Below are 26,295 nucleotides of genomic sequence, written 5' to 3' on the forward strand. Positions count from 1 at the left end.
GCTATGGCCTGTACACATCTGTGTGTTTCTCGGGCCGCCCCCCGGTGCTCTCTCCGAAGTAAGAATGGGCCGCAAGAACCAGGAGGGCGTTTGCCCACAGTCAATATGGCCGCCCGCAGTCCTGTCTGAGGTAAACAGAGGAGCCGGCGCCGGCCAATGACAGGTGGCGGTGATCGACGTTGTCATAGCGACGGCCATCGGGCTGCACAGACGGGTGCCGGAGGGAATGAGCCGGGACCACAAGGCTGGGAGCCGACGATTCAGGGAGCGCTGTCTATGGGGAGCCCCGAAGGCCCGGGCCCAGAGCAGTGAGTACTGTCTTATTACATGTCTTATTATATTATCACAGACTCCTGCCTGGCATGCCACCGGCTGTCATCAAATTACTGACCGCTGCTGGAAGTAACCTGTTATCCTGTCCTGCTAATGGTCTGTGGGCATTTTATTTACTATCCCACATCCCTATTTATACATCCCTCTTACTTTCCCATAGACATTGCTTGTGTCCCTAGATAATGCTTGTGTCCCTATTTTCCCCTAGATGATGCTTGTGTCCCCATGTTCCCCTAGATGATGCTTGTGTCCCTATGTTCCCCTAGATGATGCATTTATCCCTATTTTCCTCTAGATTATGCCTGTGTCCCTATTTTCCCCTAGATGATGCTTGTGTCCCTATTTTCCTCTAGATTATGCTTGTGTCCCTATGTTCTCCTAGATGATGCTTGTGTCCCTATTTTCCTCTAGATTATGCCTATGTTTTCCCTGTAGATGTTGCTTGCGTGCCTGTTTTCCCCATAGACATTGTTTGCGTGCCTGTTTTCCCCATAGACGTTGCTTGCGTGCCTGTTTTCCCCCAGAGGTTGCTTGCGTGCCTGTTTTCCCCCAGACGTTGCTTGCATGCCTGTTTTCCCCCAGAGGTTGCTTGCATGCCTGTTTTTCCCATAGACGTTGCTTGCGTGCCTGTTTTCCCCCAGACGTTGCTTGCATGCCTGTTTTCCCCCAGAGGTTGCTTGCATGCCTGTTTTTCCCATAGACGTTGCTTGCATGCCTGTTTTCCCCCAGAGGTTGCTTGCATGCCTGTTTTCCCCATAGACGTTGCTTGCATGCCTGTTTTCCCCCAGAGGTTGCTTGCATGCCTGTTTTTCCCATAGACGTTGCTTGCATGCCTGTTTTCCCCCAGAGGTTGCTTGCATGCCTGTTTTCCCCCAGAGGTTGCTTGCATGCCTGTTTTTCCCATAGACGTTGCTTGCGTGTCTGTTTTCCCTGTAGACATTGCTTGCATGCCTGTTTTCCGCATAGACGTTGCTTGCGTGCCTGTTTTCCCCGTAGACGTTGCTTGCGTGCCTGTTTTCCCTGTAGACGTTGCTTGCGTGCCTGTTTTCCCCGTAGACGTTACTTGCGTGCCTGTTTTCCCCGTAGACGTTGCTTGCGTGTCTGTTTTCTCCGTAGACATTGCTTGCATGCCTGTTTTCCCCGTAGACATTGCTTGCATGCCTGTTTTCCCCGTAGACATTGCTTGCGTGCCTGTTTTCCCCGTAGACGTTGCTTGCGTGCCTTTTTTCCCCGTAGACGTTGCTTGCGTGTCTTTTTTCCCCGTAGACGTTGCTTGCGTGCCTGTTTTCCCCGTAGACGTTGCTTGCGTGCCTCTTTTCCCCCAGAGGTTGCTTGCGTACCTGTTTTCCCCGTAGATGTTGCTTGCGTGTCTGTTTTCCCCGTAGACGTTGCTTGCATGCCTGTTTTCCCCGTAGACGTTGCTTGTGTGCCTGTTTTCCCCGTAGACGTTGCTTGCGTGCCTGTTTTCCCCCAGAGGTTGCTTTCATGCCTGTTTTCCCTGTAGACGTTGCTTGCATGCCCTTTTCCCCGTAGACATTATCTGCGTGCCTGTTTTCCCCCAGACATTGCTTGCGTGCCTGTTTTCCCCATATATATGTTGCTTGCGTGCCTGTTTTCCCCGTAGACGTTGCTTGCATGCCTTTTTACCCCCAGAGGTTGCTTGCGTGCCTGTTTTCCCCGTAGATGTTGTCTGCATGCCTGTTAGAAGTTGCTTGCGTGCCTGTTTTCCCCGTATACGTTGCTTGCATGCCTGTTTTCCCCGTAGACATTGCTTGCGTGCCTGTTTTCCCCGTATACGTTGCTTGCGTGCCTGTTTTCCCTGTAGACGTTGATTGCGTGCCTGTTTTTCCCGTATATGTTGCTTGCGCCCCTATTTTCCCCAAGACGCTTCTTGCGCCCCTATTTTCCCCATAGCTATTGCTTGTATCTCCATTTTTCCTGTTGTTTGCATCCCTATTTTTCCCTTGACGCTGCTTGCATCCCTGTTTTCTCCCAGGCATCGCTGGCGTCCCTATTTCTCCTACATACATTGCTTGAGTCCTTTTTTCCAATATGCACATTTGAATTTTTTGGAGGGTGCAATGTTGTTTAATAAAGTGTCAGTAAATTTCCTTGAGTTGTTAGAGCAGTGGAACCATAACCTCCCCGTGCCCCGCAGCCTAACCCCAACCCCTGTACTTACCTCGGAGATGTGTCAGGATCCTCCTATCGGTCTTCTGACTGTCGGGATCCTCCGGACTGCCGGTTCTTTGGCCCTTATTCTGGTTCACTCACAAAGGCAAATTCCTTCTCAAATGGACAAAACCATGTGCACTGCAGGCGGGGCAGATGTAACTTGTGCAGAGAGAATTAGATTTGGGTTGAGAGAATTAGATTTGGGTTGGGGTTGTACTTCAAAGTGAGATCTATATTGCAGTGTGAAAATAAAGCAGCCAGTATTTTCCCTGTACAGAAAAAATAAATCACTCACCCAAATATAACTTTCTCTGCACAAGTTACATCTGCCCCACCTGCAGTGCACATGGTTTTGTCCATTTGAGAAAGAATTTGCCTTTGCGAGTGAACCAGAATAATGGCCCTTAACTGCATCCTGATAGAGAATATTTTCCAGCAGTGTGCTAGGCATCTACATAGTTAAGGCCCATACACACTTAGAGATTTTCATTTCAAAAGACTTTGCCAAAATCTCTGAAAGATAAATCTTTCACCAAAGTAGTGCGTACACACTGAGCTATTTTCCCCAAAGAGCTAGAGATTTTCAGGAGGCGAAAGACTTTGCTGAAAATCTTTCATACAAAAAGGCTATTTACATAATGGGCGGGGTTCGAAATCCAAGGGTGGGAGCAACGGCCCTTTTATTTCAGTGCATTTCTGTTCTTGGTGCCTGATTGAAAACTGATCGCTGGGCTGCATATATTCAGATCCCAGTGATCAAGTACACGCCGCCCCACCCGGGGAAATCCATTCACCTGCGCCAACAATGTATAATCTATTGCCATAATAAGGGTTACCACCTTTGTTTTGAAATATTCTCTTACAGTGGCCCACTCCTTAACCACCCACTGCCCGCCTCTTGATCGGCCTTATAGTGTTTTTTTATTATCTTTGCTAAAAAATCTATTTTGCGCACCGTAATGCCACTTACACATTATGCCACACATTGTAATGCCCATTACATGTTATGCCACACACTGCGATGGCCATAATGCATGCTATACACTGTGATGCACACTACGTCACATACCATAATGCCCATTACAGATAATGGTACACACTGATGCCCATTAAATATTATGCAACACACCATGATGCCCATTATCACACACCGTAATGGCTATTACATATGCCACATTAGTGCCGCTTACCTACATGTTAATTGCTGGGGTAATGTATATATTGTTAGCCTGCGCTGGCAATGTATACATTGCCGCCATAAAAATTATACATTGGTGGCCAGTGGTGCCAGTAATATATACATTGCTGGCATGTGCCAGCAATGTATATATTACTGGCATATATATATCAGGGCCGTCTTTCCCATTGGGCTTAATGGGCAGTTGCCCAGGGGCCCAAGGATAGTAGGGGCCCACCACAATGGGGAAGACGGCACTGTCCTAGGGAAAGGCGGCGTGTGGTCGGGACCTGGGCAGCGGCGGGTGGAGGGGACCCGGGCAGCGGCAGATGGAGAGGACCAGGGCAGCGGCGTGTACATGGGGACCCGGGCAGCAGGCGGCGTGTGCAGGGTCCCGGGCAGCGGTCGGCGTGTGCAGGGGACCCGGGCAGTGGTCGACGTGTGCAGGGGACCGGGCAGCGGCGTGTGGAGGGGATCCGGGCAGCGGCATGTGGCGGGGTCCGTCCGGGAAGCGGAGACCTTGATGTTGTGCTGTCTGCCGCCGGGCGGGAAGCACTACTGTGCTGATTTTGAAAAGACTGGCCAGATGCTGATTGGCAGGACGCTTAGCCAATCAGCGCCCAGCCAGTCTTTCCAAAATCTGCAGCGTTTCCTGCCCGGCAGCAAACAGCACTGCATCAAGGTCTGAGTCGCCGCTTCCTGCACGGACCCCTTCACCCACTGCTGCCCGGATCCCCGCCACTGCTGCACATAGGTGAGGGGAGGAGAGGGGGCCCTCAAATTATTTTGCCCAGGGGCCCATTATAGTCTTAAGACGGCCCTGATAGATATATATATATATATATACACACATTGGTGCCCAGTGGTACCAGTATTATATAGATTGCTGGCATGTGCCAGCAATCTATATATTACTGGCTTATACATTATGCATTGGTGCCCAGTGGTACCAGTAATATATAGATTGCTGGCATGTGCCAGCAATCTATATATTACTGGCTTATACATTATGCATTGGTGCCCAGTGGTACCAGTAATATATAGATTGCTGGCATGTGCCAGCAATCTATATATTACTGGCTTATACATTATGCATTGGTGGCCAGTTGTACCAGTAATATATAGATTGCTGGCATGTGCCAGCAATCTATATATTACTGGCTTAAAGTCTCATCCATGTCCGATTGCATGCATACAGTATGTCAGCCGGGAGCCGGGGGCGGGGCGTTCCTCCGGCCTGACTCTGTGTGGCCTGGCCGGGGAGACTGTCGGGCGCAGGAGCGGAGCGTGGCAGTGTGGCGGCGTGGGAACGGCGGCGGGGTGAGTATACACCGGTGGGGAGACGGGGGGAGGAGGCGACTGTGAGGGCGACAGGGGGTGGTGGGGGGGGGGGGCGGCGGCGGCGGGGGGCGGGAGCGGCCGGTCAGCTGGGCTGAAAGTCTCTCATCTTTCAGCCCGGCTGCCATACACACCTGGCGATGATGGCTCAAATATGAGCCATCATCGCCAGACGTGCTGGTAAAACCAGCAGACGGCCCACTTTGCTAGCGATGATGCGGGAGCGCGCATCATCGCTAGTCGGGCATCGGTGGTCCATACACACTTGCCGACTTTAAGCTGAAACTCGCTCAAAACGGCTGTTTTGAGCGAGTTTCAGCTTAAAGTCGGCAAGTGTGTATGGGCCTTTACATGCATATATCTTGCTGTGCAGTGTTCTGCGTTTTATACATGTATATGTATTTGTCACATTGCAAATTATGGATTAGATTTATTTTCTTGCCTCTTTGTATCATTTGTTTTCCTATATTATTGCAACATCTAGGACAGAGGGAGACTGGGTAATGCTATCCCCTGCATCTTATTGCATTGGGGGTTCCCCATACCCCTTAAGCTTCTTTGAGTATTTTCATAGCCACTTTCTGGCGCATATCATTGTATGCAGTTTGTGCAATATATTGGCACATTGTAAATGAAGCGTAATGATAATAATGTTGAATCGTTTAGAACTTGATGTGCTCTTTTTTCCATGTAGCCGCAAAGTTCAGGCCTGTATCTGAGCATGGTGAGGTGTGAGGCACTGTGCCTCAGTGATGTCGATGTGTCTAATGACGCCAATGTTTTCACAATGGAGCGATTATCAGCAGACTGCCCATATGCTGCGAACACACTGCGCACACACCAAGTCACCTTTGCATTTAAAATATCAGTGCAAGCGCGATCGCAGAGGGGCCTTTGGGGCAGATAGAGTGGGAGGTTCTGCAAATGTAAGACCTGTCATGGCCGTTCCGTAGGCCTATATCTGCCTTTACTTTGATCTTGTGCGTAGCGAAACATGGTACCAGCGTTGCTAATGCCACAACCAGTCTGCACAGCCATAGGTCAACTCCTAGGAGTCAGTGTTCCTCGTTAGTGCGTGAGTGCTGTGTATGAGGACATAATTACGGAGGACTTTGCAATGGCTGGAGTGGGTGTCTGTCTGCAACCACTCCGTAATCTGGGAAGTAATTTACGTACACACGTGAATTAGGCTCTTTGTCCCTGATAAGGCCCATACACACTGGGTGATTTTGAGGTCACTTTTAATGTTTGAGCCGGCAATGCGTGCTGATATAATGTAACACCAGTTGTCATTTACACCGATTTTGGGTGATTTTATTAAATGTAATATGATAAAATAATCGTTCATTATAAGAATACAAAAATATCCATGTTACAGACTTTAATTTGTATATTGTAACCCAGAGCCAGTGTCTGGAGTAGGAAGTGGGTGGGGATTCAATATGAGAGAGGCGGAGCCTGCCCCACGTTTTATTCTTTCCTGTTATTAAGACAAGTGGAGCCAAGGGAGTACTGAGGCAATCACATCCTGACATCATATGTGAGGAGGGGGCTGCAGAATCCATTACACTATTAAATCATCTGATCTTGCTGGCCAGACTTAATCAGACCTAAGTACTTATCTGCAAGCGGCAGCGCCTCTTTATTTCTGCGTCCATGGTTACTGTACAGGAGACGCCTGTTACACCTCGTTATGTCTGATTGCCTCTGCTTCCAACTCCTCATATATTTAATTAGACTTTGTAACAACATGTGACCTCGTTCTGTCCCTGCTAAAGGGAGCACATGGGGCTCTTTCCAATATTCTAAATAATGTATACATGGCCTTATCTTTCTAATACTTATATTGGTCAAATACAATTACTGCATGCAGTCAGGTCTAGCCTATCCAATTACTGTATGCAGCAGGGGCGGATTGGGATGTAAAAACAGCCCGGGAAATTTATGGAAGCAGCCCTGGGGGGCGGGGTCTGCTGAGGGGGTGGAGTCTGTTAAGAGGGGCGGTTCCTAATAATAGAATCTGATTTAGCGTTACATGCAGTTGCAGCCTGCCTTGTATTTTTGATGCAGTTGCATATGCAACTTTATGCTAATGCTGTTACACTGCCACCATTGGCTGAATTTTTGAAACTTTCACCAGCAACCCCAACAGGTAACAAACATACTGACCCCCAATATAAAACCCCACAGAAAACAAAAGCATATGCCCCCACACGATCAAAAAAACAGACTGGCCCCCAAAGAAAAAACAAACATTGTCCCAAACAGAAAACAATACACATTGGTGGCCCCAACAGGAGAAAAACACGACACCAGACAAAAAAAACAAAAAAAAAACATTAAACGCTAGCCCCCACATGAATAACATAAAAACATATTGGGCTCCACAACAGCAAAAAAAATAATTTAACTTCCTAAAATAAATAGATGTTTTTTCTAATTACTTCAAACATCTAGACTCCGCCGACTGGATGGCATCCTCCATCCCTGTAGCACTGGGGATGTACTTGCTTAACGATCCGTAATAGATGCTCCCAAAAATCGGGTGGTCCTCCCAGCCCATTGGGAAGGTGGGTAGGAGAGGGCAGCAAAATAGGAAAGTATGTCCCAAGGAAAAGTATGGAGGCTAGGCTTTAGAAGTTCCACAGCCATCACCTGCATTAAGTACAACAAGGATCCTCATAGACATCCTTCATTTTATGATAGGCAGAATTGGTGCCAACCCCCCCCCCCAGATCCCAGCGCCCTAGGCAGCTGCCTAAAGCTGCCTAATGGTAGAGCCGGCACTGAACCCTGGTCATATGCTTGGCTCTAAAAAATAGTTCAATATATGTGTGTGTGTGTGTGTGTGTGTGTGTATATAAGACAAGAACGGGCGCTCCTTGGTGCAATAACGCTTTTTAAAAAACTTTTATTCCATTTAAAATACACCAATAAAGCTGTGAGCTTTGCAGCTTACCGGGTCAGTCACAATGAGGGCCAATATGCAGAACACCTTAATGCCCATTACACATTATGCTATGCATAATGCCCCAAGTACTGCTTATACACATAATGCCACCAGTAGTGCCCCTTACACAATGCCCCATTATTGTCCCTTACAAATTACACCCAGTAGTGCCTATTATACATAATGCCAACAGTAGTGCCCCTTACACAATGCCTGTAGTGCCCATTGCAGTATGCCCCCATTACTGCAAACTGTGTAATCTAGTCTAGTCCAGCCCATAGCCCAGCATCTGGCATTCCGCCACCACCGCTGCAGCTGCTGCTACTGAAGACGGGGAAGAGAGCACAACCTGCAGAGGCGCTGAATTGATTTTTAAATATGGTGCCGGCTCGTGAGCCAATTGAAGCTTGTGATCTGACAGCCAATCAATAACTGCTGCAGCTGGACCACAAGCTCTGAGAGCAGTGGTGGCTGGCAATCAGCAGTGAGTGGTCATGTAGGTGGTGTACCCACAGTGCAAATGGGCAAGGCACCTAGTTACCGTCCTGCACATCACCTAGTGCCCCTATATTTACATTACGCTTCACAGTAGTGCCCCTTACACAAAATATCCACAGTAGTAGTGCTGCTTATACATACAGTATAATGCCCACAGTAGAACCCTTCCACACACATAATATCCACAGTAGTAGCGCTGCTTATACATATAATGCCCACAGTAGTAGAACCCTTACACTTACATAATGTCCACAGTAGTGGTGCGGTTTACACATCATGCCCACTGTTGGCCACAGTAGCAGCGTTGCTTATGCATAATCAACACTGTTGGCCACATTAGTAGACAGTAGTAGTGCTGTGTAACACCCGCACCAGTTGTGGACAGTAGTAGTGCTGCGTAATGCCCGCACCAGTTGTGGACAGTAGTAGTGCTGCATTATGCCCGCACCAGTTTCTGACAGTTGTAGCACTGCGTAATGCCCTCACCAGTTGCTGACAACAGTAGCGCTGCATAATGCCCTCACCAGTTGCTGACAGTAGCAGTGCTGCATAACGCCCACACCAATTGCTGACAATAGAAGCGCTGCGTAACAACCACACCAGTTGCTGACAACAGTAGCGCTGCATAATGCCCTCACCAGTTGCTGACAGTAGCAGTGCTGCATAACGCCCACACCAATTGCTGACAATAGAAGCGCTGCGTAACAACCACACCAGTTGCTGACAATAGTAGCGCTGCGTAACAACCACACCAGTTGCCGACTCTAGTACTGCTGTGTAACGCCCACACCAGCTGCCAACAGTAGTAGCGGTGCTTAAAACCCTCACCAGTTGCCGACAGTAGTGACACTGGGTAACGCCTGCATCAGTTGTCTACAGTAGTGACACTGCATAACACTCGCACCAGTTGCCGACAGTAGTGACACTGCATAACACCCGCACCAGTTGCCGACAGTAGTGACAATGCATAATGCCCTCACCAGTTGCCGACAGTAGTCACACTGCGTAACGCCCTCACCAGTTGCTGACAGTAGCAGCGCTGCATAATGCCTGCACCATTTGCCAACAGTAGTAGCGCTGCGTAATGCCCACACCAGTTGCTGACAGTAGTAGTGCTGTGTAGCACCCTCACCAGTTGACGACAGTAGTAATGCTGAATAACACCTGCACCAGTTGCCGACAGTAGTAGCGATGCGTAATGTCGATACCAGTTGCTGACAGTAGTAGATCTGCATAACACCCGCACCAGTTGCCGACAGTAGTGACACTGCGTAACACCTGCACCAGTTGCCGACAGTAGTGACACTGCATAATGCCCTCACCAGTTGCCGACAGTAGTGACACTGCATAATGCCCTCACCAGTTGCCGACAGTAGTAACACTGCATAATGCCCTCACCAGTTTCTGACAGTAGTGACACTGTGTAATGCCCACACCAGTTGCCGACAGTAGTGACACTGCGTAACGCCCTCACCAGTTGCCGACAGTAGTATCCCTGCATAATGCCCACACCAGTTGCCGACAGTAGTGACACTGCATAATGCCCTCACCAGTTGCCGACAGTAGTGACACTGCATAATGCCCTCACCAGTTGCCGACAGTAGTGACACTGCGTAACGCCCTCACCAGTTGCCGACAGTAGTATCCCTGCATAATGCCCACACCAGTTGCCGACAGTAGTGACACTGCATAATGCCCTCACCAGTTGCCGACAGTAGTGACACTGCATAATGCCCTCACCAGTTGCCGACAGTAGTGACACTGCATAATGCCCACACCAGTTGCTGACAGTAATAGCACTGTGTAATGCCCTCACCAGTTGCCGACAGTAGTGACACTGGGTAACGCCTGCATCAGTTGTCTACAGTAGTGACACTGCATAACACTCGCACCAGTTGCCGACAGTAGTGACACTGCATAACACCCGCACCAGTTGCCGACAGTAGTGACAATGCATAACGCCCTCACCAGTTGCTGACAGTAGCAGCGCTGCATAACGCCTGCACCATTTGCCAACAGTAGTAGCGCTGCGTAATGCCCACACCAGTTGCTGACAGTAGTAGTGCTGTGTAGCACCCTCACCAGTTGACGACAGTAGTAATGCTGAATAACACCTGCACCAGTTGCCGACAGTAGTAGCGATGCGTAATGTCGATACCAGTTGCTGACAGTAGTAGATCTGCATAACACCCGCACCAGTTGCCGACAGTAGTGACACTGCGTAACACCTGCACCAGTTGCCGACAGTAGTGACACTGCATAATGCCCTCACCAGTTGCCGACAGTAGTGACACTGCATAATGCCCTCACCAGTTGCCGACAGTAGTAACACTGCATAATGCCCTGACCAATTGCTGACAGTAGTGACACTGCATAATGCCCTCACCAGTTTCTGACAGTAGTGACACTGTGTAATGCCCACACCAGTTGCCGACAGTAGTGACACTGCATAATGCCCACACCAGTTGCCGACAGTAGTGACACTGCGTAACGCCCTCACCAGTTGCCGACAATAGTATCCCTGCATAATGCCCACACCAGTTGCCGACAGTAGTGACACTGCATAATGCCCTCACCAGTTGCCGACAGTAGTGACACTGCATAATGCCCTCACCAGTTGCCGACAGTAGTGACACTGCATAATGCCCACACCAGTTGCTGACAGTAATAGCACTGTGTAATGCCCTCACCAGTTGCCGACAGTAGTGACACTGCATAATGCCCTCACCAATTGCTGACAGTAGTCACACTGCGTAACGCCCTCACCAGTTGCTGACAGTAGTGACACTGCATAATGCCCTCACCAGTTGCTGACAGTAGTGACACTGTGTAATGCCCACCCCAGTTGCCGACAGTAGTGACACTGCATAATGCCCACACCAGTTGCCGACAATAGTGACAGTGCGTAACGCCCTCACCAGTTGCCGACATTAGTATCCTTGCATAATGCCCACACCAGTTGCCGACAATAGTGACACTGCATAATGCCCACCCCAGTTGCCGACAGTAGTGACACTGCATAATGCCCTCACGGTGAGGGCATTACGCAGTGTCACTACTGTCGGCAACTGGTGAGGGCCTCACCAGATGCCGGCAGTGACACTGCGTAATGCCCACACCAGTTGCCGACAGTAGTAGTGCTGCATAATGCCCGCACCAGTAGTAGTGCTGTGTAACGCCAGCACCACCACCACCACTATTTACCTTAAACACTGGCTGGCTGGCTGTGGATCTACTACTTCTTCTTTCATTCATTAACTGTGCTCCTGTGTAGCTCCGCCCCCTTCCGCGTGTGTAGCTCCGCCCCTTCCACTCGTGAAGCTCCGCCCCCTTCCACGATCTGATTCTGGCTGTCAGTGATGATGACATTAAAGAGGGTTGAGAGAGACAGGAGGGAGCTCAGCTCTGTGCTGCCGGCGCTGCTGTCTCTTATGCAGTCAGTGTGACTGTGACAGTGAACTGGCAGCCGGCAGCCACAGAGACTGACTGAGGGCAGCAGCGGCGGGGATATACAGCGGGGAGAGCGACTCTCACGGCTGGCCGCTCCATCCTCCGTCCGGTGACAGTGGCAGTGCAGAAGAGACAGAACAGAACCGCGGGAGCAGCTGCCTGCTGCATGACATGCGCACCAGCCCTCCCGCGGACATTTCAGTAAGAGGCGAGCCGTTGCTGGCATCAGGCGCAGCCATATTTGTTTGGGACAAAGTCCGCGACCCAGCCAGGGGGGTGAGCAGCCCCTTAATGACTATAATGGGCCGGCCCACCGGGAAACGGCCCGGTTTCCCGCCAGCCCAATCCGCCCCTGGCATGCAGTCAGGTCTAGCCTATCCAATTACTGCACGCAGTCAGGTCTAGCCTATCCAATTACTGCACGCAGCCACGCCTATCCAATTACTGCACGCAGCCACGCCTATCCAATTACTGCACGCAGTCAGGTCTAGCCTATCCAATTACTGCACGCAGTCAGGTCTAGCCTATCCAATTACTGCACGCAGTCAGGTCTAGCCAATCCAATTACTGCACGCAGCCACGCCTATCCAATTACTGCACGCAGCCATGCCTACCCAATTACTGCATACAGCCACACTTATCCATTCCTGCATGCAGCCATGCCTAGTCTATCCGTTCTAATGATTGCTGAGCAGTGGTGTAGCTAGGTGCCATGGCGCCCGGAGCAAGGGCATGTTTCGCGCCCCCGCAATTAGTAGTAGGTGAGGCTCCTGCGCAGTGAAAAGTGGGCATGGCCCAACATTATTCCACACACCGTAATGCCCATTGCACATTTTAGCAAACTTTGTAATACCAATTACACATAAGGCCACACATGATGCCCATGGCATACTATAGAACACACCGTAATGCCCGTCGCATACTAACACACCGCAATGCCCATCGCATACTAACACCGCAATGCCCATCGCATACTAACACACCGCAATGCCCATCGCATACTAACACACCGCAATGCCCATTGCATACTATTTAACAAACCGTAATGCCCATTACACATTAAACACATACCTACATGCTCGATGCCAGGGGCTTCATGCTCAATGCCAAGGGGGACTGAAATTGCTCGTTGCCAAGGGGGACTGAAATTGCTCGCAGGGAGGGTAGGTGTGAGTAATTGATAAGGGAGGGGTGGGTGGGTGTGATAGTGCAGAGCAGGGAGGGAGTGATAGTGTGGAGTCCCCCCAGCTGTCAGGGTACAGTGTGCGGTGGCACCCCCACCCCACCCACAGCCGGCAAAGCAGCGGTACAATCCGCCTCCCGGCTCCCCGCTGTGTTCGGCGAGAGATGTGCACAGTGTTGCTATTTAAAAGTCACATCTCCAGCTGGACCTCGCTAGCCAATAGGTGCTCGCGGACCAGCAGCCACCAGTTGATTGGCTGCTGGACCGCAAGCGCCTATTGGCTAGCGCGGTCCAGCGGGAGATGTGATTTTTAAATAGCAGCACTGTGCACATCTTTCGCCGAACACAGCGGGGAGCCGGAGGGGACGGAATTAGCAGTACTTCAGCGGGCGAGATGGCTACGCCTCTGTTGCTGAGTACATACTCATTTCACATTGCACAAATAACCCGGGTCGGACCCAGTCTAACGCTTTCAGATTAAACCCGGGTCCACTATACAGAGGGCAACCCAGGTTTAACCCTTCTTATAACCCGGGTCGAAAACACCACACCGAATAACCCAGGTCGACCATCCCGACATTTAGACCCAGTTTATAAGAAGGGTTACTCTATATAGTTGGACCTGGGGTTAATCTGAAAGTGCCAGATCGGGTCCGACCCAGGTTTGCGATGTGAAAGGGGTATTACTAATAGTCAGACTGACATTCCAAACGGGCATGAATTTACATACACCCGCCTAGCTGTGATGTGGTATCAGGAGGGTTTACATGTGCAAGGTAGGCACAAGCAGGTACTTGTGTAGTTTCATGGCTCCCGATGTATCGAATGGCCGGCCTGCCTCCCTTCATCAATCAATTGTTCTAAATTTTGAATTAATCAATGATCTGAGGTGGAGTCTTAGCCAGTGGTACCATCAGGGGTGTGTAATGCTCAAAATACTCTCTGTAAAGCGCTGCGTAATCTGTGTGCGCTATAAAAGAAACTGTTAATAAATAAATAATGCAGTTTAGGCTAGACAGACAATCAGCTGCCAGATTCAATCTGTCAATCAAATACAGCAGCCAATCAGACAGCTGGCCATTGATCAGCAGGCCCTTTATGACATCACATCACTGGCAAAGCTTAGTATAGAGGCCAGCATAGGGGCATCTCAGTGGCATGGGGGTCTGGTAGGGTTGCCACCTCATCCCTTTAAAACTGGAGACATACTAATTACACAGGTTCTGTGGCTGATTAAAAAAATACAGTTGGAATGAAGTCTGATGGCTGTTTAAAAAAAAAAAAAAAAAAACAGTTGAAATTGAGTCTTGAAGTGAGCCAGCCACAGAACCTGTGTAATTAATATGTCTCCAGTTTTAAAGGGATGAGGTGGCAACCCTTACCCGTATGGGTAAAAACAGGACCTGGACAAGACCCTGGAATGCCGTACATGAAACTCGGCATTCTGGAGCTGGTACTTGTGTAGTTTCACGGCGCCCGATATATCGGATGCGATATAACATCCGATATCGCATCTGATATATCAGCCGATATCACATCCAATATATTGGGCGCCGTGAAACTACACAAGTACCAGCTCCAGAATGCAGAGTTTTATGTACGCATTCCATGGTCTTGTCCGGTTTTTACCCATACCCAGACCCCCATGCCACTGAGATGCCCCTATGCTGGAATCTATACCAAGCTTTGCCAGTGATTTCATTTCCACACCCGGAAACACAAGAAACTGGGACTATGTAAAAACCGGACCCGGACTACACTCCGAACCGCCGGACAGGACATCAAAATCTGCAGTCCGGAGCTTGTAGGGTCCAGTCCGGGGGTGTCCTGTCCGGGGGTTGTCCTGTCCAGGGGTGTCCTGTCCGGGGGGATCCCTGTGATAGCTTTCAGCAGGAACATGGGGAAGAGGAGATTACAGCCTCCCCTGTGGTCCGGACCGTCCAGTTTTTGCTACATGCCCGGACCACACAGGGAGGCTTAATTCTACCCCTCCTCCTCTCCCTGGTGATGGGTGTCACAGGCAGCCCCCCCCCCCCCCCCCCCCCCCGGACAGGACAACCCCCGGACCGGAGGCTACAAGCTCCAAAATGCAGAGTTTGATGTCTGGTCCGGCGGTCCGGGGGTGTTCTCCTGGTCCGGTTTTTACCCATACCCCAAGAAACCACTGTCACTATCCTTTTTATACAGAATTTTAATAAATTCCCTTCTATTTATTAGATATTCTGATCTATCCTATTGTCTCATACTAATCCCATGCCTTACTCCAATCAGGCTGTTCTTTATATTAGTGTTGGGGTATTCCAACACCCATACCCCCTATACCTGGTATATGCTACTGACTTTAGTGAAATAATGCAATTATTGGGTGATATCCGGGCATTACTTAAGTCTGTGCATAAAAATCCAAGTGGTCTCTTGCCTCTATTGTTACTCAGATTGTATAAATCCTTTATAGAAATGAGTTGTCTTTCTCTCTTGTGTTAATGACGTCACCGTCCCTCCGCACAGAGATGTATAGCGCTGGGCTATAAGTCACTCGGGCTGTTGTTTGCTGTCTCCTGCATTAGGCTGATTAGCAGCTGTGTGCTGCACGGAGAGAGAGATGATCAGGCAGGCACTGAGGAGCTGCTATGTGTGTCTGTGCTGCAAGTGTGGGGGATTAGCTCAGATGGTAGAGCGCTCGCTTAGCATGCGAGAGGTAGCGGGATCGATGCCCGCATCCTCCAAGTTTTTATTTTAATTTTTATAATCCTATATATTTTATTTAACCTTTTAAACACACTACAGGAGAATTCCATATATTTTCCTCCTGTTTATTAATGCAGTGCAGTACTTCAGGTTTTAGCTTGTGTACATCTGTGCTCTATAAGAACTTGCTCTGAAACCAGCTGTTAGCTCACATTACTGGAAGCTTGGGTTGGGGGAGGCCAGTTATAGCTCCCTTATGTGTTCTGGTGCCGTACATTGCACACTCCCTGTCCCCGCTACCCTATCATTGCTGTAGCTATGATTCTCCCCTATGAGGTTTGGAGCTGTGATGTATCCACTAGAGGCTGAGTTTCCCCAGCTTTACATGTACAGCGTTGGTGGTATAGTGGTGAGCATAGCTGCCTTCCAAGCAGTTGACCCGGGTTCGATTCCCGGCCAACGCAAATAGCTTTTTATTTTCTTCTAATTGATATGATTTTTATATTTATTGTATCTATATTATAATACTTTTTATGTCACCAGGTTTTGCATGTATCTATGGAATATGTATATGGTTAGATAATGTTATTTATATATGCAGCTAGTTTTCTATACACAGACTCTGCTGACTTTGCTCTGGGATCATTACTATAAGCAGAAGCATGGTGTATATCTCCATCTGCTTGCAGTGCCCGGATAGCATCAGCATTTGTCACTATGTAGGGACAGCAGTCAGGGCCGCTGTACAGAGCCTTCGATAGCTCAGCTGGTAGAGCGGAGGACTGTAGTGCTGTAATATACAGACATCCTTAGGTCGCTGGTTCGATTCCGGCTCGAAGGACTTTTTATTTTTGTTTTGTATTATGCTACGTGTGCCTCAGCATGATGCCACATTATGGGGCTGGTATAGGGCACATCTGTTACATGCCACATTTCACTAAATCTACTGAAATCTAAGTACCACCCCGTTTTGCAGCGTGTACCCTGCTTCCAATAGCTCTCTGCAGCCTGTTGCACTCACAGCAGAGACTTTGTCATCTCAATAGCTCTCAGGAAGACGCTCTCAGATAAATGAATGTTCCTAATTGCTCTTGTATAAAGTGTCCTTCATGTCGGGTATAATGGTTGTTTAATCATTTTCTGCGATTTCTGCGAACTGTATTGAAAACCGAAATAAATCCTCCAAGACCTTTGCCACTAGGTGGCGCTGCAGACTCGTGCTGAACGGGCAAAGTTGTTACATTGTTGTACTCTTGTCTCTGTTACAGCGGTTTATTCATATTTACAGTGACTTGTACAAAGCACATGTGCTGGAGGGGGAGGTGGTGATTTCTGTATATGGCAATTACTATAGATTTTCCCCTGACAGAGGATGATACAGTACATCTATGGCTACTGGTTTCTCATTCCAGGTTTCACCAACAGCTGTAATCCACTGGCAATATGACGCTGATTAAAGCCTCATTTACATATTCCACTGGGGAGGAGTATTATGGAGAATGGAGAGAAGGTGGGTAATACATAACCGTGTGATCTGATTCTATCTATCTAATGGTGTGTACACACAGGGGAGATATATTGCTAGCAATATATTGCTTGCAATATATTGCTATGTAATATATTGCTCAGTGTACTTGCAATATATCTCCGCAATATATTGCTCAGTTTCCAATTTTTCAGAGGGAGCAGCAATTTTCCCTGAAAATTGCTAGCAATTTTGACTAGATTTTTTTTTACCCTCTATTTAAATTAATTTATGATTGACATGGGTTGTGTGAAGTCCTTTTGGAAGGGAATAAAAGTGTATATGGTGTATATACAGATGTAGCAGGGGTCATCTTTGTAGGGGCAGGATAATCTAGCGGCAGCAGCCGCTAGTGCCCCGCTCCTGCCAGGGGTGTGGGGGCACAAGACGGCCGTGCGGCCCCTGCCACCCCGACACCAATGCCTCCTTCATTTATATTGAGCCCACATACTATTGGTGTGGGGCAGCATGGTAATGCTCATGCTGCCCACCGATGGTGCAAATCACCATCGATGGGCAGCATGAACATAATCATGCTGCCCAACACCAATGCCCTCTAAAGACAGCCTATGCACTGACTAGTGCGGCTGTGGGGCGCGCAGGAGGTGTGGGTGCTGGCACAGTGGGGGGGAGATTTGCGCAGCAGCTTCTGTGCTGTATGCGCGGGCAGGGACAGAGGAGGAAGCAGGGGGGGTCGGCGTGTCACGCTGTGACAGGGAGGGTGGGCGGGTCCCGGCCGGCGTGTCACGCTGTGACAGGGAGGGTGGGCGGGTCCCGGCCGGCGTGTCACGCTGTGACAGGGCGGGTGGGCGGGTCCGCGAGTCCCGGCCGGCGCTGGACATAGTAGGTGTTGCTTGTCGCTGGTGCACAGTGCTTTGTGCACCAGCGACCAGCAATTTTTAGGGAGAATCGGAGGAGCAAGCTCCTGCGACCAGCGACCATGAAGGGCTGGCCGCGGGAGCGCGCTCCCAGCCATTTATCATTGGCTGCACATTAAATCACTGGCAATATGGTCACTGAGCGACCATTTTGCCAGCGATTTCATGACTAATTGCAGCAGTGTGTACGCACCATATCTCAGACCTGTTACATTGGAGGAGTAATGTGGGTACAAGTGAGCTGGACAGCCGCTGTCAGGATATAACAATATGGAGGCTACACACACTCGGGCCCATTCATCACCTTTGCAGTGCGATCTGGGCATGTAGTTGTACGGGTCATAGACATATCCACGTGGCTATCCATAGGGAATAGTAACCTGTGGCGAGCAAATTAAGTCCACGGGGGTACACGTTTGCCGTGATGGTCGGTCACATGATAAAATATAAAAGATTTGACCCCTCAAAAAATTCTGTTCACCATTGTCGTGTCAACCTTCAATACCTGTTAACCTACACAGTGTAGATCTATACCACACCCTTTGTAAACTACAGTATCACTGCCCATCTCATGTATTATAAGGCATATTGGGGCAGCCTTATTAAGCCTGAAGAAGACATAAAGTAGAAGTTGATAATGCACCAGCTGGGTTTGAAAATGACAGTTGAGAGTTGATTGGCTGGTGTGATATCACCTTTACACTTTATCTCTTCGCCATTAATACATCTGCACCAGTATTCACAAAGAAAGAGCATTAAAATGACTGAGGGGTAGATTTATTAGAGTGGGTGAAGTGATAGTGTCTGGTTTTTATCACCAGCCAATCAGCTCCTACCTGTCATTTTTCAAACCAAGCCTGTAACTTCACAGTTAGAAGCTGATTGGCCGGTGATAAAAAAAAAAACAGACACTTTATCACTTCACCGAGCTTAATAAATCTGCCCCTCATTTTCAATATGTTGCCCTTTTATTTGCCACCTCACTGTAATATCACTGTGGGGGGCATCCAGCGGTAATTTACTGCACGGCAAAAACAGGCATTTACAGCGACGGCTATCCAGTAATAGCCCGTTTTCACCATGCGACGATGATCCCTTGTCAGGTGATAACATTTGAGATAGGTTTTCGGACCCAGAAAAACGTGTCTCCCAGGGCTGGTTATTGGGGATTTTGACGGCTTATGCGGGCTAATTGTATATCCCCCATGGGATTCATTACACATTATACATTTACCGGAGCTAATTGAATCCCCCCTCGAAAACAGACCGAGGAACGCTGTAGCCTGTGCTGTAGGATATGTCTCTGTAAGGCAGGGAAATAAGCACTCTGCTGCCCTCTACCTGCAGGTCGGAGGCATGGCGTTGGCCAGTTACTGTTTGCTGATGGGACCCTCTACATAGGCCAGTTTGAGAATGGACTTTTCAGCGGTTTTGGAGTTCTGAACTTTCCAGACAGCTCAAGGTGAGAGTGGATCTGCTAAATGGAAAGCTGAGAAAGTAAGCACACATCGCCCCATGTGTACACCCCATAGCAACAGCACCATCGTCTGACTAGATTTTTACTGCATGCAGTCCCTGAAAACACCTGATGGTGGCGCTATTGCTATTCAAATTATAATTGCAACAAGACGAAATGACGACTCATCCGCTTTCTTAATGCTTTTGACTGTTTTGCTTATTTTAGATGTTCTTCTTGTGTGTTTTCTTTTTGCGCTAATAAGGTACGAAGGGGAGTTCGTTCAAGGAAAATTCCAGGGCACGGGTGTATTCACTCGCTACGACAACATGAAGTTTGAGGGAGAGTTTAAAGCGGGCCGGGTTGACGGATATGGTAAGTTGGATCTTTTACTGCTCGGAAATCTGTTTTGCAATAACTATAAAAACAAAATGTCGGTACTTGTGTAGTATCACGGCTCCCACGATGGGCATCGTATAGTAAAAAATCGCATCGCATGTGATCGGATCGCATGCGATTTTGATCACAAATGCATCCAAATGCATTTAAATTAGTAGGAAACATGTGAAAAGCACCCCAAATGCCATTTTTCACACTGTTCCAGCCCCACTATGAACGCCAACCCGAAGCTTGGCGAGCGGCGGCGGTACGCGTCCTACGACCTTTTCATACCCCCACTATCCACGTCGGCGTGGAGTTGAGAATAGAAAGTGTGGCGAGCGCAGCGAGCCCGAAGCGTGGCGAGGGGACGCAGACACCTGTGAAGCACGCTCGCCACGCTTCGGGCTCGGTGGCTCGCTGTGCTCGCCACACTTTCTATTCTCAACTCCACGCCGACGTGGATAGTGGGGGTATGAAAAGGTCGTAGGACGCGTACCGCCAACCTGAAGCGGGGCGTTCATAGTGGGGCTGGTACAGTGTGAAAAATGGCATTTGGGGTGCTTTTCAAATGTTTCCTACTAATTTAAATGCATTTGGATGCATTTGTGATCAAAAATTTTTCAAAAATGCATCAAAAACGGGAAGCATCGCATCGCATGCCATCTCATGCCACAACATTTGGCATGCGATGGGAGCCGTGATACTACACAAGTACCAAAATGTCTTTATTTGAAAGTCCAGTTACAGAAGATTCTATTATTGTTAATAATTCCAGAAAGACTGATTTATTTCATTGTAAATGTGATCCTAGGATATGCCTCTGGTCACTTGCTGCTCCACCACACCCCGCTCCTTGCTTCGTCTCCTCCCCTCACACCCCGCTCCTTGCTTCGTCTCCTCCCCTCACACCCGCGGCTGTATACTTACTCAGTTTCCAGCGGGTTCTCTGTCTTCTACTACTAAGGTCTGGTCAGTGGCGATATAAAAGGGGTTAACCTGTGTCCCTTTATACAGGGACTTCTAACCAGGTCCTGACCAGGTTAGAACATGGGCAGGACCTGGGTAGTGGGCAATGTAAACGGGTATGCCGAGTCATCCGACCCGGTTCCCGTTTACAGCAATGGGGGAAAGCCCAACCTCCGGACCGCAGCGTCCTGCGGTCAACATGGAGGTTGGGCCTCCGCTGCTGTCTGCTGCACCGTGCATACACTGCTGCAAGACATCGCAGTATAGTATGCCCAGCTTTATGTTATGGATGAGCTTACAGACATGTCTAGGTCACCGTGCACAAGGTCGACCTGAATGTTGACCTTTTGGTGTTGACCTAGAACTTGTCTGTCAGCCACCTGGACACCATGGTCTTAATGTATCCTTTTTATAGCTGTTTCCGGAATGCCAGCGTACTTGTGCTCTGCATTAGATCTGCTTCATTATCTGACTTCCACACACAGGACTGCTGACTTTCTCCGACGGCTCCCACGGCGTTCCCAGAAACGAGGGTCTCTTCGAGAATAACAAGCTGGTAAAGCAAGAGAAATGCCAAGCGGTGATCCAGCGGGCTGTAAGTGCCTCCAAAGCATCCTGCTGCCTGGCGGTGAATCAAGTCTAGAGGGTGGTGGTCACGCTCGCAGGGCCGCCGTTGCCACCGCGCCTCCCGTCACATCCTACAAGTGCACTCACCTTTTCCTTTGGCTTGTTTACACTGCTGCTGGTAACAGCAGACAGACTGCGGCTCTCGGGAGCTCTTCTCTTCACGGTGTATATATGTGTATACGATATATATATGAGCGGGATTAGCGGACGCTCAGCCCTTCCAAGTGCAATGGAAATTACGCAGTGCCTCTAGGCAAAGAGCCGAGCTTTGCTCAACGGAAAGGATTGATATAAAATATATTCCCAAATTAATATATATTTACACCACTAAAATTCTTTCCAAAAAGTACTTTAGGGTTTTTCCTTTTTGTGCCCTTCCGTACAATATCAAAGCTGATGGCATGGAGATGATATTTTAAGAACACGCAATGCAAGGTATATCTCCGATTAGAGGAGGACATGTGCCCTTACAGAGCCCGGCATCCATGCTATATAGTGAACTGAGGATGGTTCATTTAAAGCAGGAGTGGCCAAACTGGTCCTCGAAATCTAACAGATATGTAGAATGTGTCCGTTAGGAAGGAATGCAGCACATTTGAAAATGTGACAGTTGGTAATGAGGGCACATGTGCACCTAGATGGTCTGGAAAACGTGGACTGTTGGTAGATCTTGAGGACCGGTTTGGCATAAAACGTGAGAACGTGGGCATAAAATATTTATTGCAACAGAATGCATTCCACAGAAATGAACTGCGACACCTATTGAGCAATAACTGGGTGCGCTATGCTATAGCAAGGCACCATATGCAAAGGCAAGTAGGTCAAGGCAAACCCCACAGGAATGTTCAGGTAATCATTGTATGTTGTCATGTTATATGTAGGCCCACACACAGCAATGCACATGTTACAGTATTAATTATAGCAAACATATTCCGCATGTCCTAATACCGTCTGGGCCTGTAGAATGTAGGAAAGGCCAAGTCCATAGCAACAGTATATATGTATCTGTACCCGGCTGCCAGACAAGTGGTTCCCAGTTAATTGTGCGGTAGCCAGGGGTGGGAGTTTCTGTAAGAAATTGCTCACAGGCAAAGATCATCAAGACATGCATATGTTTGGTCGCATTAGAGAAGGCCTCAATCCTGGGATTTATATATTTTACCAGTTAATTCCCCCAGGTAACATGGTTGGGGAGAATGGTGCATTCCCTGGAGATGGCTCATGAGATTCTCCACCGGACTGCTTCTCCCCAGCAGTTTTGGCGTCACCGACAGGAGGATTTCGAAGTTTCGGCTCTGATGACGTCTTGTGCATTACGCCCAATGAATGGATGGCTGTACTGTAGGTGGTTGCTTACCCTGAAAATGGCTTTGGACCAAAATATAAGACCGGCTCAGTTGGCTGATGGGGGTCTTACTCTTAGAAACAGGGTTCTATAAATAACATTTCGAGGGCAAATGTAATAGGGTGTGAGAATCAGAAAGTGAAAGATTTTGCGAGAGTTTTCCCATTTCTTTAAAGCGGCAATCATAAACACTGAATACAACTTTGCACTGTAAATGATTGCTGCTTTAAAAAAAATGGGAAAACTGTACCAATATCTCTCACTTTCTGATTATCACGCCCTATTACATCTGGCCCCGGTTGTATGGGATGCACTGCAATATACATTTAAATGAATCTGGGTAAATGTGGATAACTACGCTAAAAATCAGGTTGCGCAACAATAAATTCAAATTAAAACCACAATTTAATAATAAATAAAAAATACATTTGTAGTTAAAAGTTAAAAACAAAAGTTAAAAGAAGTAATAAGATAATGTAATATCTGTGATGTGACACATTTAGTGCAGTCCTTCATAGCAAGGTATATGCACCCATAGTGCAGTCCAGTGGACTTTTATGCTGTCCGTGTCCGTTCCCATGGTGCCTCACTGAATTTATTGTTGCACAACCTGATTTTTAGCACCGTTATCAACAGTTTACCCTTTTCTTGTTTACAAGTTTGGGAGTGACACCCCATTTTTATTTCACTTGGCCTAGTAGCTGGACGAAGCGCCCGCACTTCATACATTGTTATCTATATCCCCTCATTTAAATGAATCTGTCATGGAGAAGTTGGAACATTTGCCCTTACAGAGAGAATCATGGACGGTCAATTAAACGTGGGCATAGACGGTAAACCGTAGGAATTTTGTAAAGCATTATTATTGTATTTCTGATGAGACCTTTATCTGTATACGCGGGTCCTCTAACAGATGCCCAGTGGGAGCGACGTGTAATCCTCTCACTATGTGTCCGTTTGTCAGACAGGTTGAATGTATGCATCTTCCATCACTGTCCGTTGTGTATCACATGTATTGATAACCTATTTCACTGCATTGTTTAATGACTGCTAATTAGCTATTTATTGTATTGCATGTCTTTAGTCTCTGCCAAAACCTACTGTAACCCTGCTAAGTACTATAGGGGCTATTTATGTGCAAAATGAATGAGAACTCCGCGTTCCGTCGCGACCGCTGCCCACGCGAGCTACGGTATTGGCGGTTGGTTCGATAATCACAGCATGGGTCAGAGGAGAAGAATTGTCACAGGGTTTATTTAGTGAATATGTTATACTAAAAAAAAAAAATGAAAAAGAAGTCGGCAATGTTTGTACCCGATGCAGGGTAACGGGTACCTCTGTACAAGTCATTGCTCAGCGGGAAAGGACCAAAGACCGACTGTATAGTTGCAGAATATACCGAATTAACCTTTACGCTAATTTACGGTGCTAATTTATTCGTAAATATGTACATTTATATTTTTTTAAATATTTGAAGGGATTGTTTTTTTTTTTTTATTTGTTAGACTGGTCCAAAGTAATACCCCCCCCCCCCCCATAATGTGACGCATTTACATACGCGCAGTCTTAGGACGAGCATTGGTAGTATACTTTAATTTACAGCTCCGACTGGAACCTGTATGCCAGCCAGCTGTACAGAATATAACGGCTTATTTAATACGCAAACACTAGTAACCAATCAAATTGTAGGTATCATTTTCACCTGCAGTCTATATATATATATATATAACATATGATATGGGGGGTCTAATTAAGCAGGGATCATTAATCGGAGAAATAGCAGTTGTCTGTGATCAGATAGCTGCTGCCCAAAAAGCCTGTGCATAAAGCAAATAACACTCCCAAAATGCTAGGTGCGCCTGCGTTTTTATCAAACACTCCCAGAAAATGCCAGGTTTCCGCCCAGAAATGCTGGCTTCCTATCAAACTGCTACTGCTAAGCGTTTGCAGATTCAGGGGCGTATTCAATATGTGCAGATATTTCCCGACAGTGGAAATATTGTCACTCTCCTGTTCAATGCTGCCGTTAACGACCGCATTGAAGGCTGTCAGATCCGGTTTTTTTTTTTAATTCTGATCTCTTTTGTCTGAAACGGCCACGGAATATCAGAATCACGGACGTTTTTCAACAATCCACGCCGTTTCACCAATCCACGGACTTTCCAACACGTGGCAGCCGGAATTGAATTCCAACTGTCGAGTTAATGTCGGATTAGACTAAACTGGCCCGGGAGCATAACAAGAGCATAACAAGATGATGTTCTGATTGCAGTGAGAGATTGCAACATGCAGAAAACGGAGATGGCATAGGGGAAGCAAGAGATGACCCATTTATATTTTCATTGTTAATGTAGGGCAGAGATGGGAAACCTTTGGCCCTCCAGCTGTATTTGAACTACACATCCCAGCATGCCCTGCTACAGTTTTAGTTGCCATGCTATACTGTTGCCGGGCATGCTGGGATGCGCAGTTCAACAACAGCTGGAGGGCCAAAGGTTCCCCCAATCCTTGAGGTAGGGTAAGGATTGCAAATGGATGTCTGTTTTTCTATAATCCCGGGAACGTGGCGAGCTGCTGCAGCATCTGGCACACGTCACGAATCCTGCACAACATGTTATTGAGCCCCGCGTTTCCCCTACCATCGTGATTTGATTGATTCGGTTACGGGTGGAATTTGAATGTCACGTCTAGATTTTTTTGACTTTTATTTCTTTTTGCATGTGACTGTGAGAATCTCCGGAGGCGACATCAAGCTCTTTCCTGTAATAACTCAGCCTTTAGCGTTATCTGCCTTATGTGTAATCAAGTGTGACTAAATCTAATCAGTGTGTGTGTGTGATTAACACTGCAGCATTGTGTTATAACAGATCATGGTTCCCCAAGAGTTCAAAGATTATGTCTGACCACAAGATATTAATGGCTGCATTCAGTAGCCTGGCTCCTGTGCTTCCTGGTGGGGTGGGGGGTCCATCAGATTGTGTAGTCTATTCAACCATAGTTTATTTAGGCACTTTTGTGGTAACACCTAACACCCATCTTACGGACGGCAGGAGATATTTCCAATATTTGCTGCAGTACCTCTGTGTCGGACAGCAGCCGCATCCATGGGGTCTATTTTCTGAGACCCCCATGGGGTCTATTTTCTGAGACCCCTTACTTAGGCTGTTTACTCAAAGAGCCGGGTGATGCAAACTATGGGTCCGATTCAGACCTGATTGCTTGGCTGCGAGATTTTGGAGCCCAGCGATCATCTATGACGTCGGCGACCCACCCTCACAATGGCTGCGGTTTCCGGGACACTCCCAGAAAATGCATTACCGCCCCC

The 26,295-nt window shown here is 48.0% G+C and overlaps 1 protein-coding gene and 3 non-coding genes across 4 annotated transcripts; all 4 read left to right on the plus strand.

Moving 5' to 3' along the window:
- The first annotated feature begins 50 nt into the window (after nt 1-50).
- On the plus strand, nt 51-24,492 carry MORN4 (MORN repeat containing 4). The gene is made up of 5 exons (XM_083149597.1): nt 51-308; nt 17,205-17,302; nt 19,543-19,657; nt 19,917-20,026; nt 21,484-24,492. Exons 2-5 carry the CDS (start codon nt 17,236-17,238, stop codon nt 21,639-21,641), a joined length of 450 nt encoding a protein of 149 aa, XP_083005723.1. The 5' UTR covers nt 51-308; nt 17,205-17,235; the 3' UTR covers nt 21,642-24,492.
- TRNAA-AGC (transfer RNA alanine (anticodon AGC)) lies at nt 15,758-15,830 on the plus strand. Its single transcript has one exon. It is a non-coding gene; the product is annotated as a tRNA-Ala (tRNA).
- Nucleotides 16,185-16,256, plus strand: TRNAG-UCC (transfer RNA glycine (anticodon UCC)). The gene has a single exon. It is a non-coding gene; the product is annotated as a tRNA-Gly (tRNA).
- On the plus strand, nt 16,544-16,633 carry TRNAY-GUA (transfer RNA tyrosine (anticodon GUA)). The gene is given in 2 exon segments: nt 16,544-16,580; nt 16,598-16,633. It is a non-coding gene; the product is annotated as a tRNA-Tyr (tRNA).
- Nucleotides 24,493-26,295: the final 1,803 nt, after the last annotated feature.

Source organism: Crinia signifera, chromosome 6 (genome assembly GCF_055691185.1).
Source record: "Crinia signifera chromosome 6, ASM5569118v1, whole genome shotgun sequence".
In the NCBI taxonomy this organism is placed as follows: Eukaryota; Metazoa; Chordata; class Amphibia; order Anura; family Myobatrachidae; genus Crinia; species Crinia signifera.

What these genes read in the sequence shown, in the direction of transcription:
- MORN4 (XM_083149597.1), top strand. Translation starts at nt 17,236, where the DNA reads ATGACGCTGATTAAAGCCTCATTTACATATTCCACTGGGGAGGAGTAT. An exon ending in AACTTTCCAGACAGCTCAAG is followed by an intron (nt 19,658 to 19,916) that starts GTGAGAGTGGAT and finishes TGCGCTAATAAG; the next exon opens with GTACGAAGGGGAGTTCGTTC. An exon ending in GGGCCGGGTTGACGGATATG is followed by an intron (nt 20,027 to 21,483) that starts GTAAGTTGGATC and finishes TTCCACACACAG; the next exon opens with GACTGCTGACTTTCTCCGAC.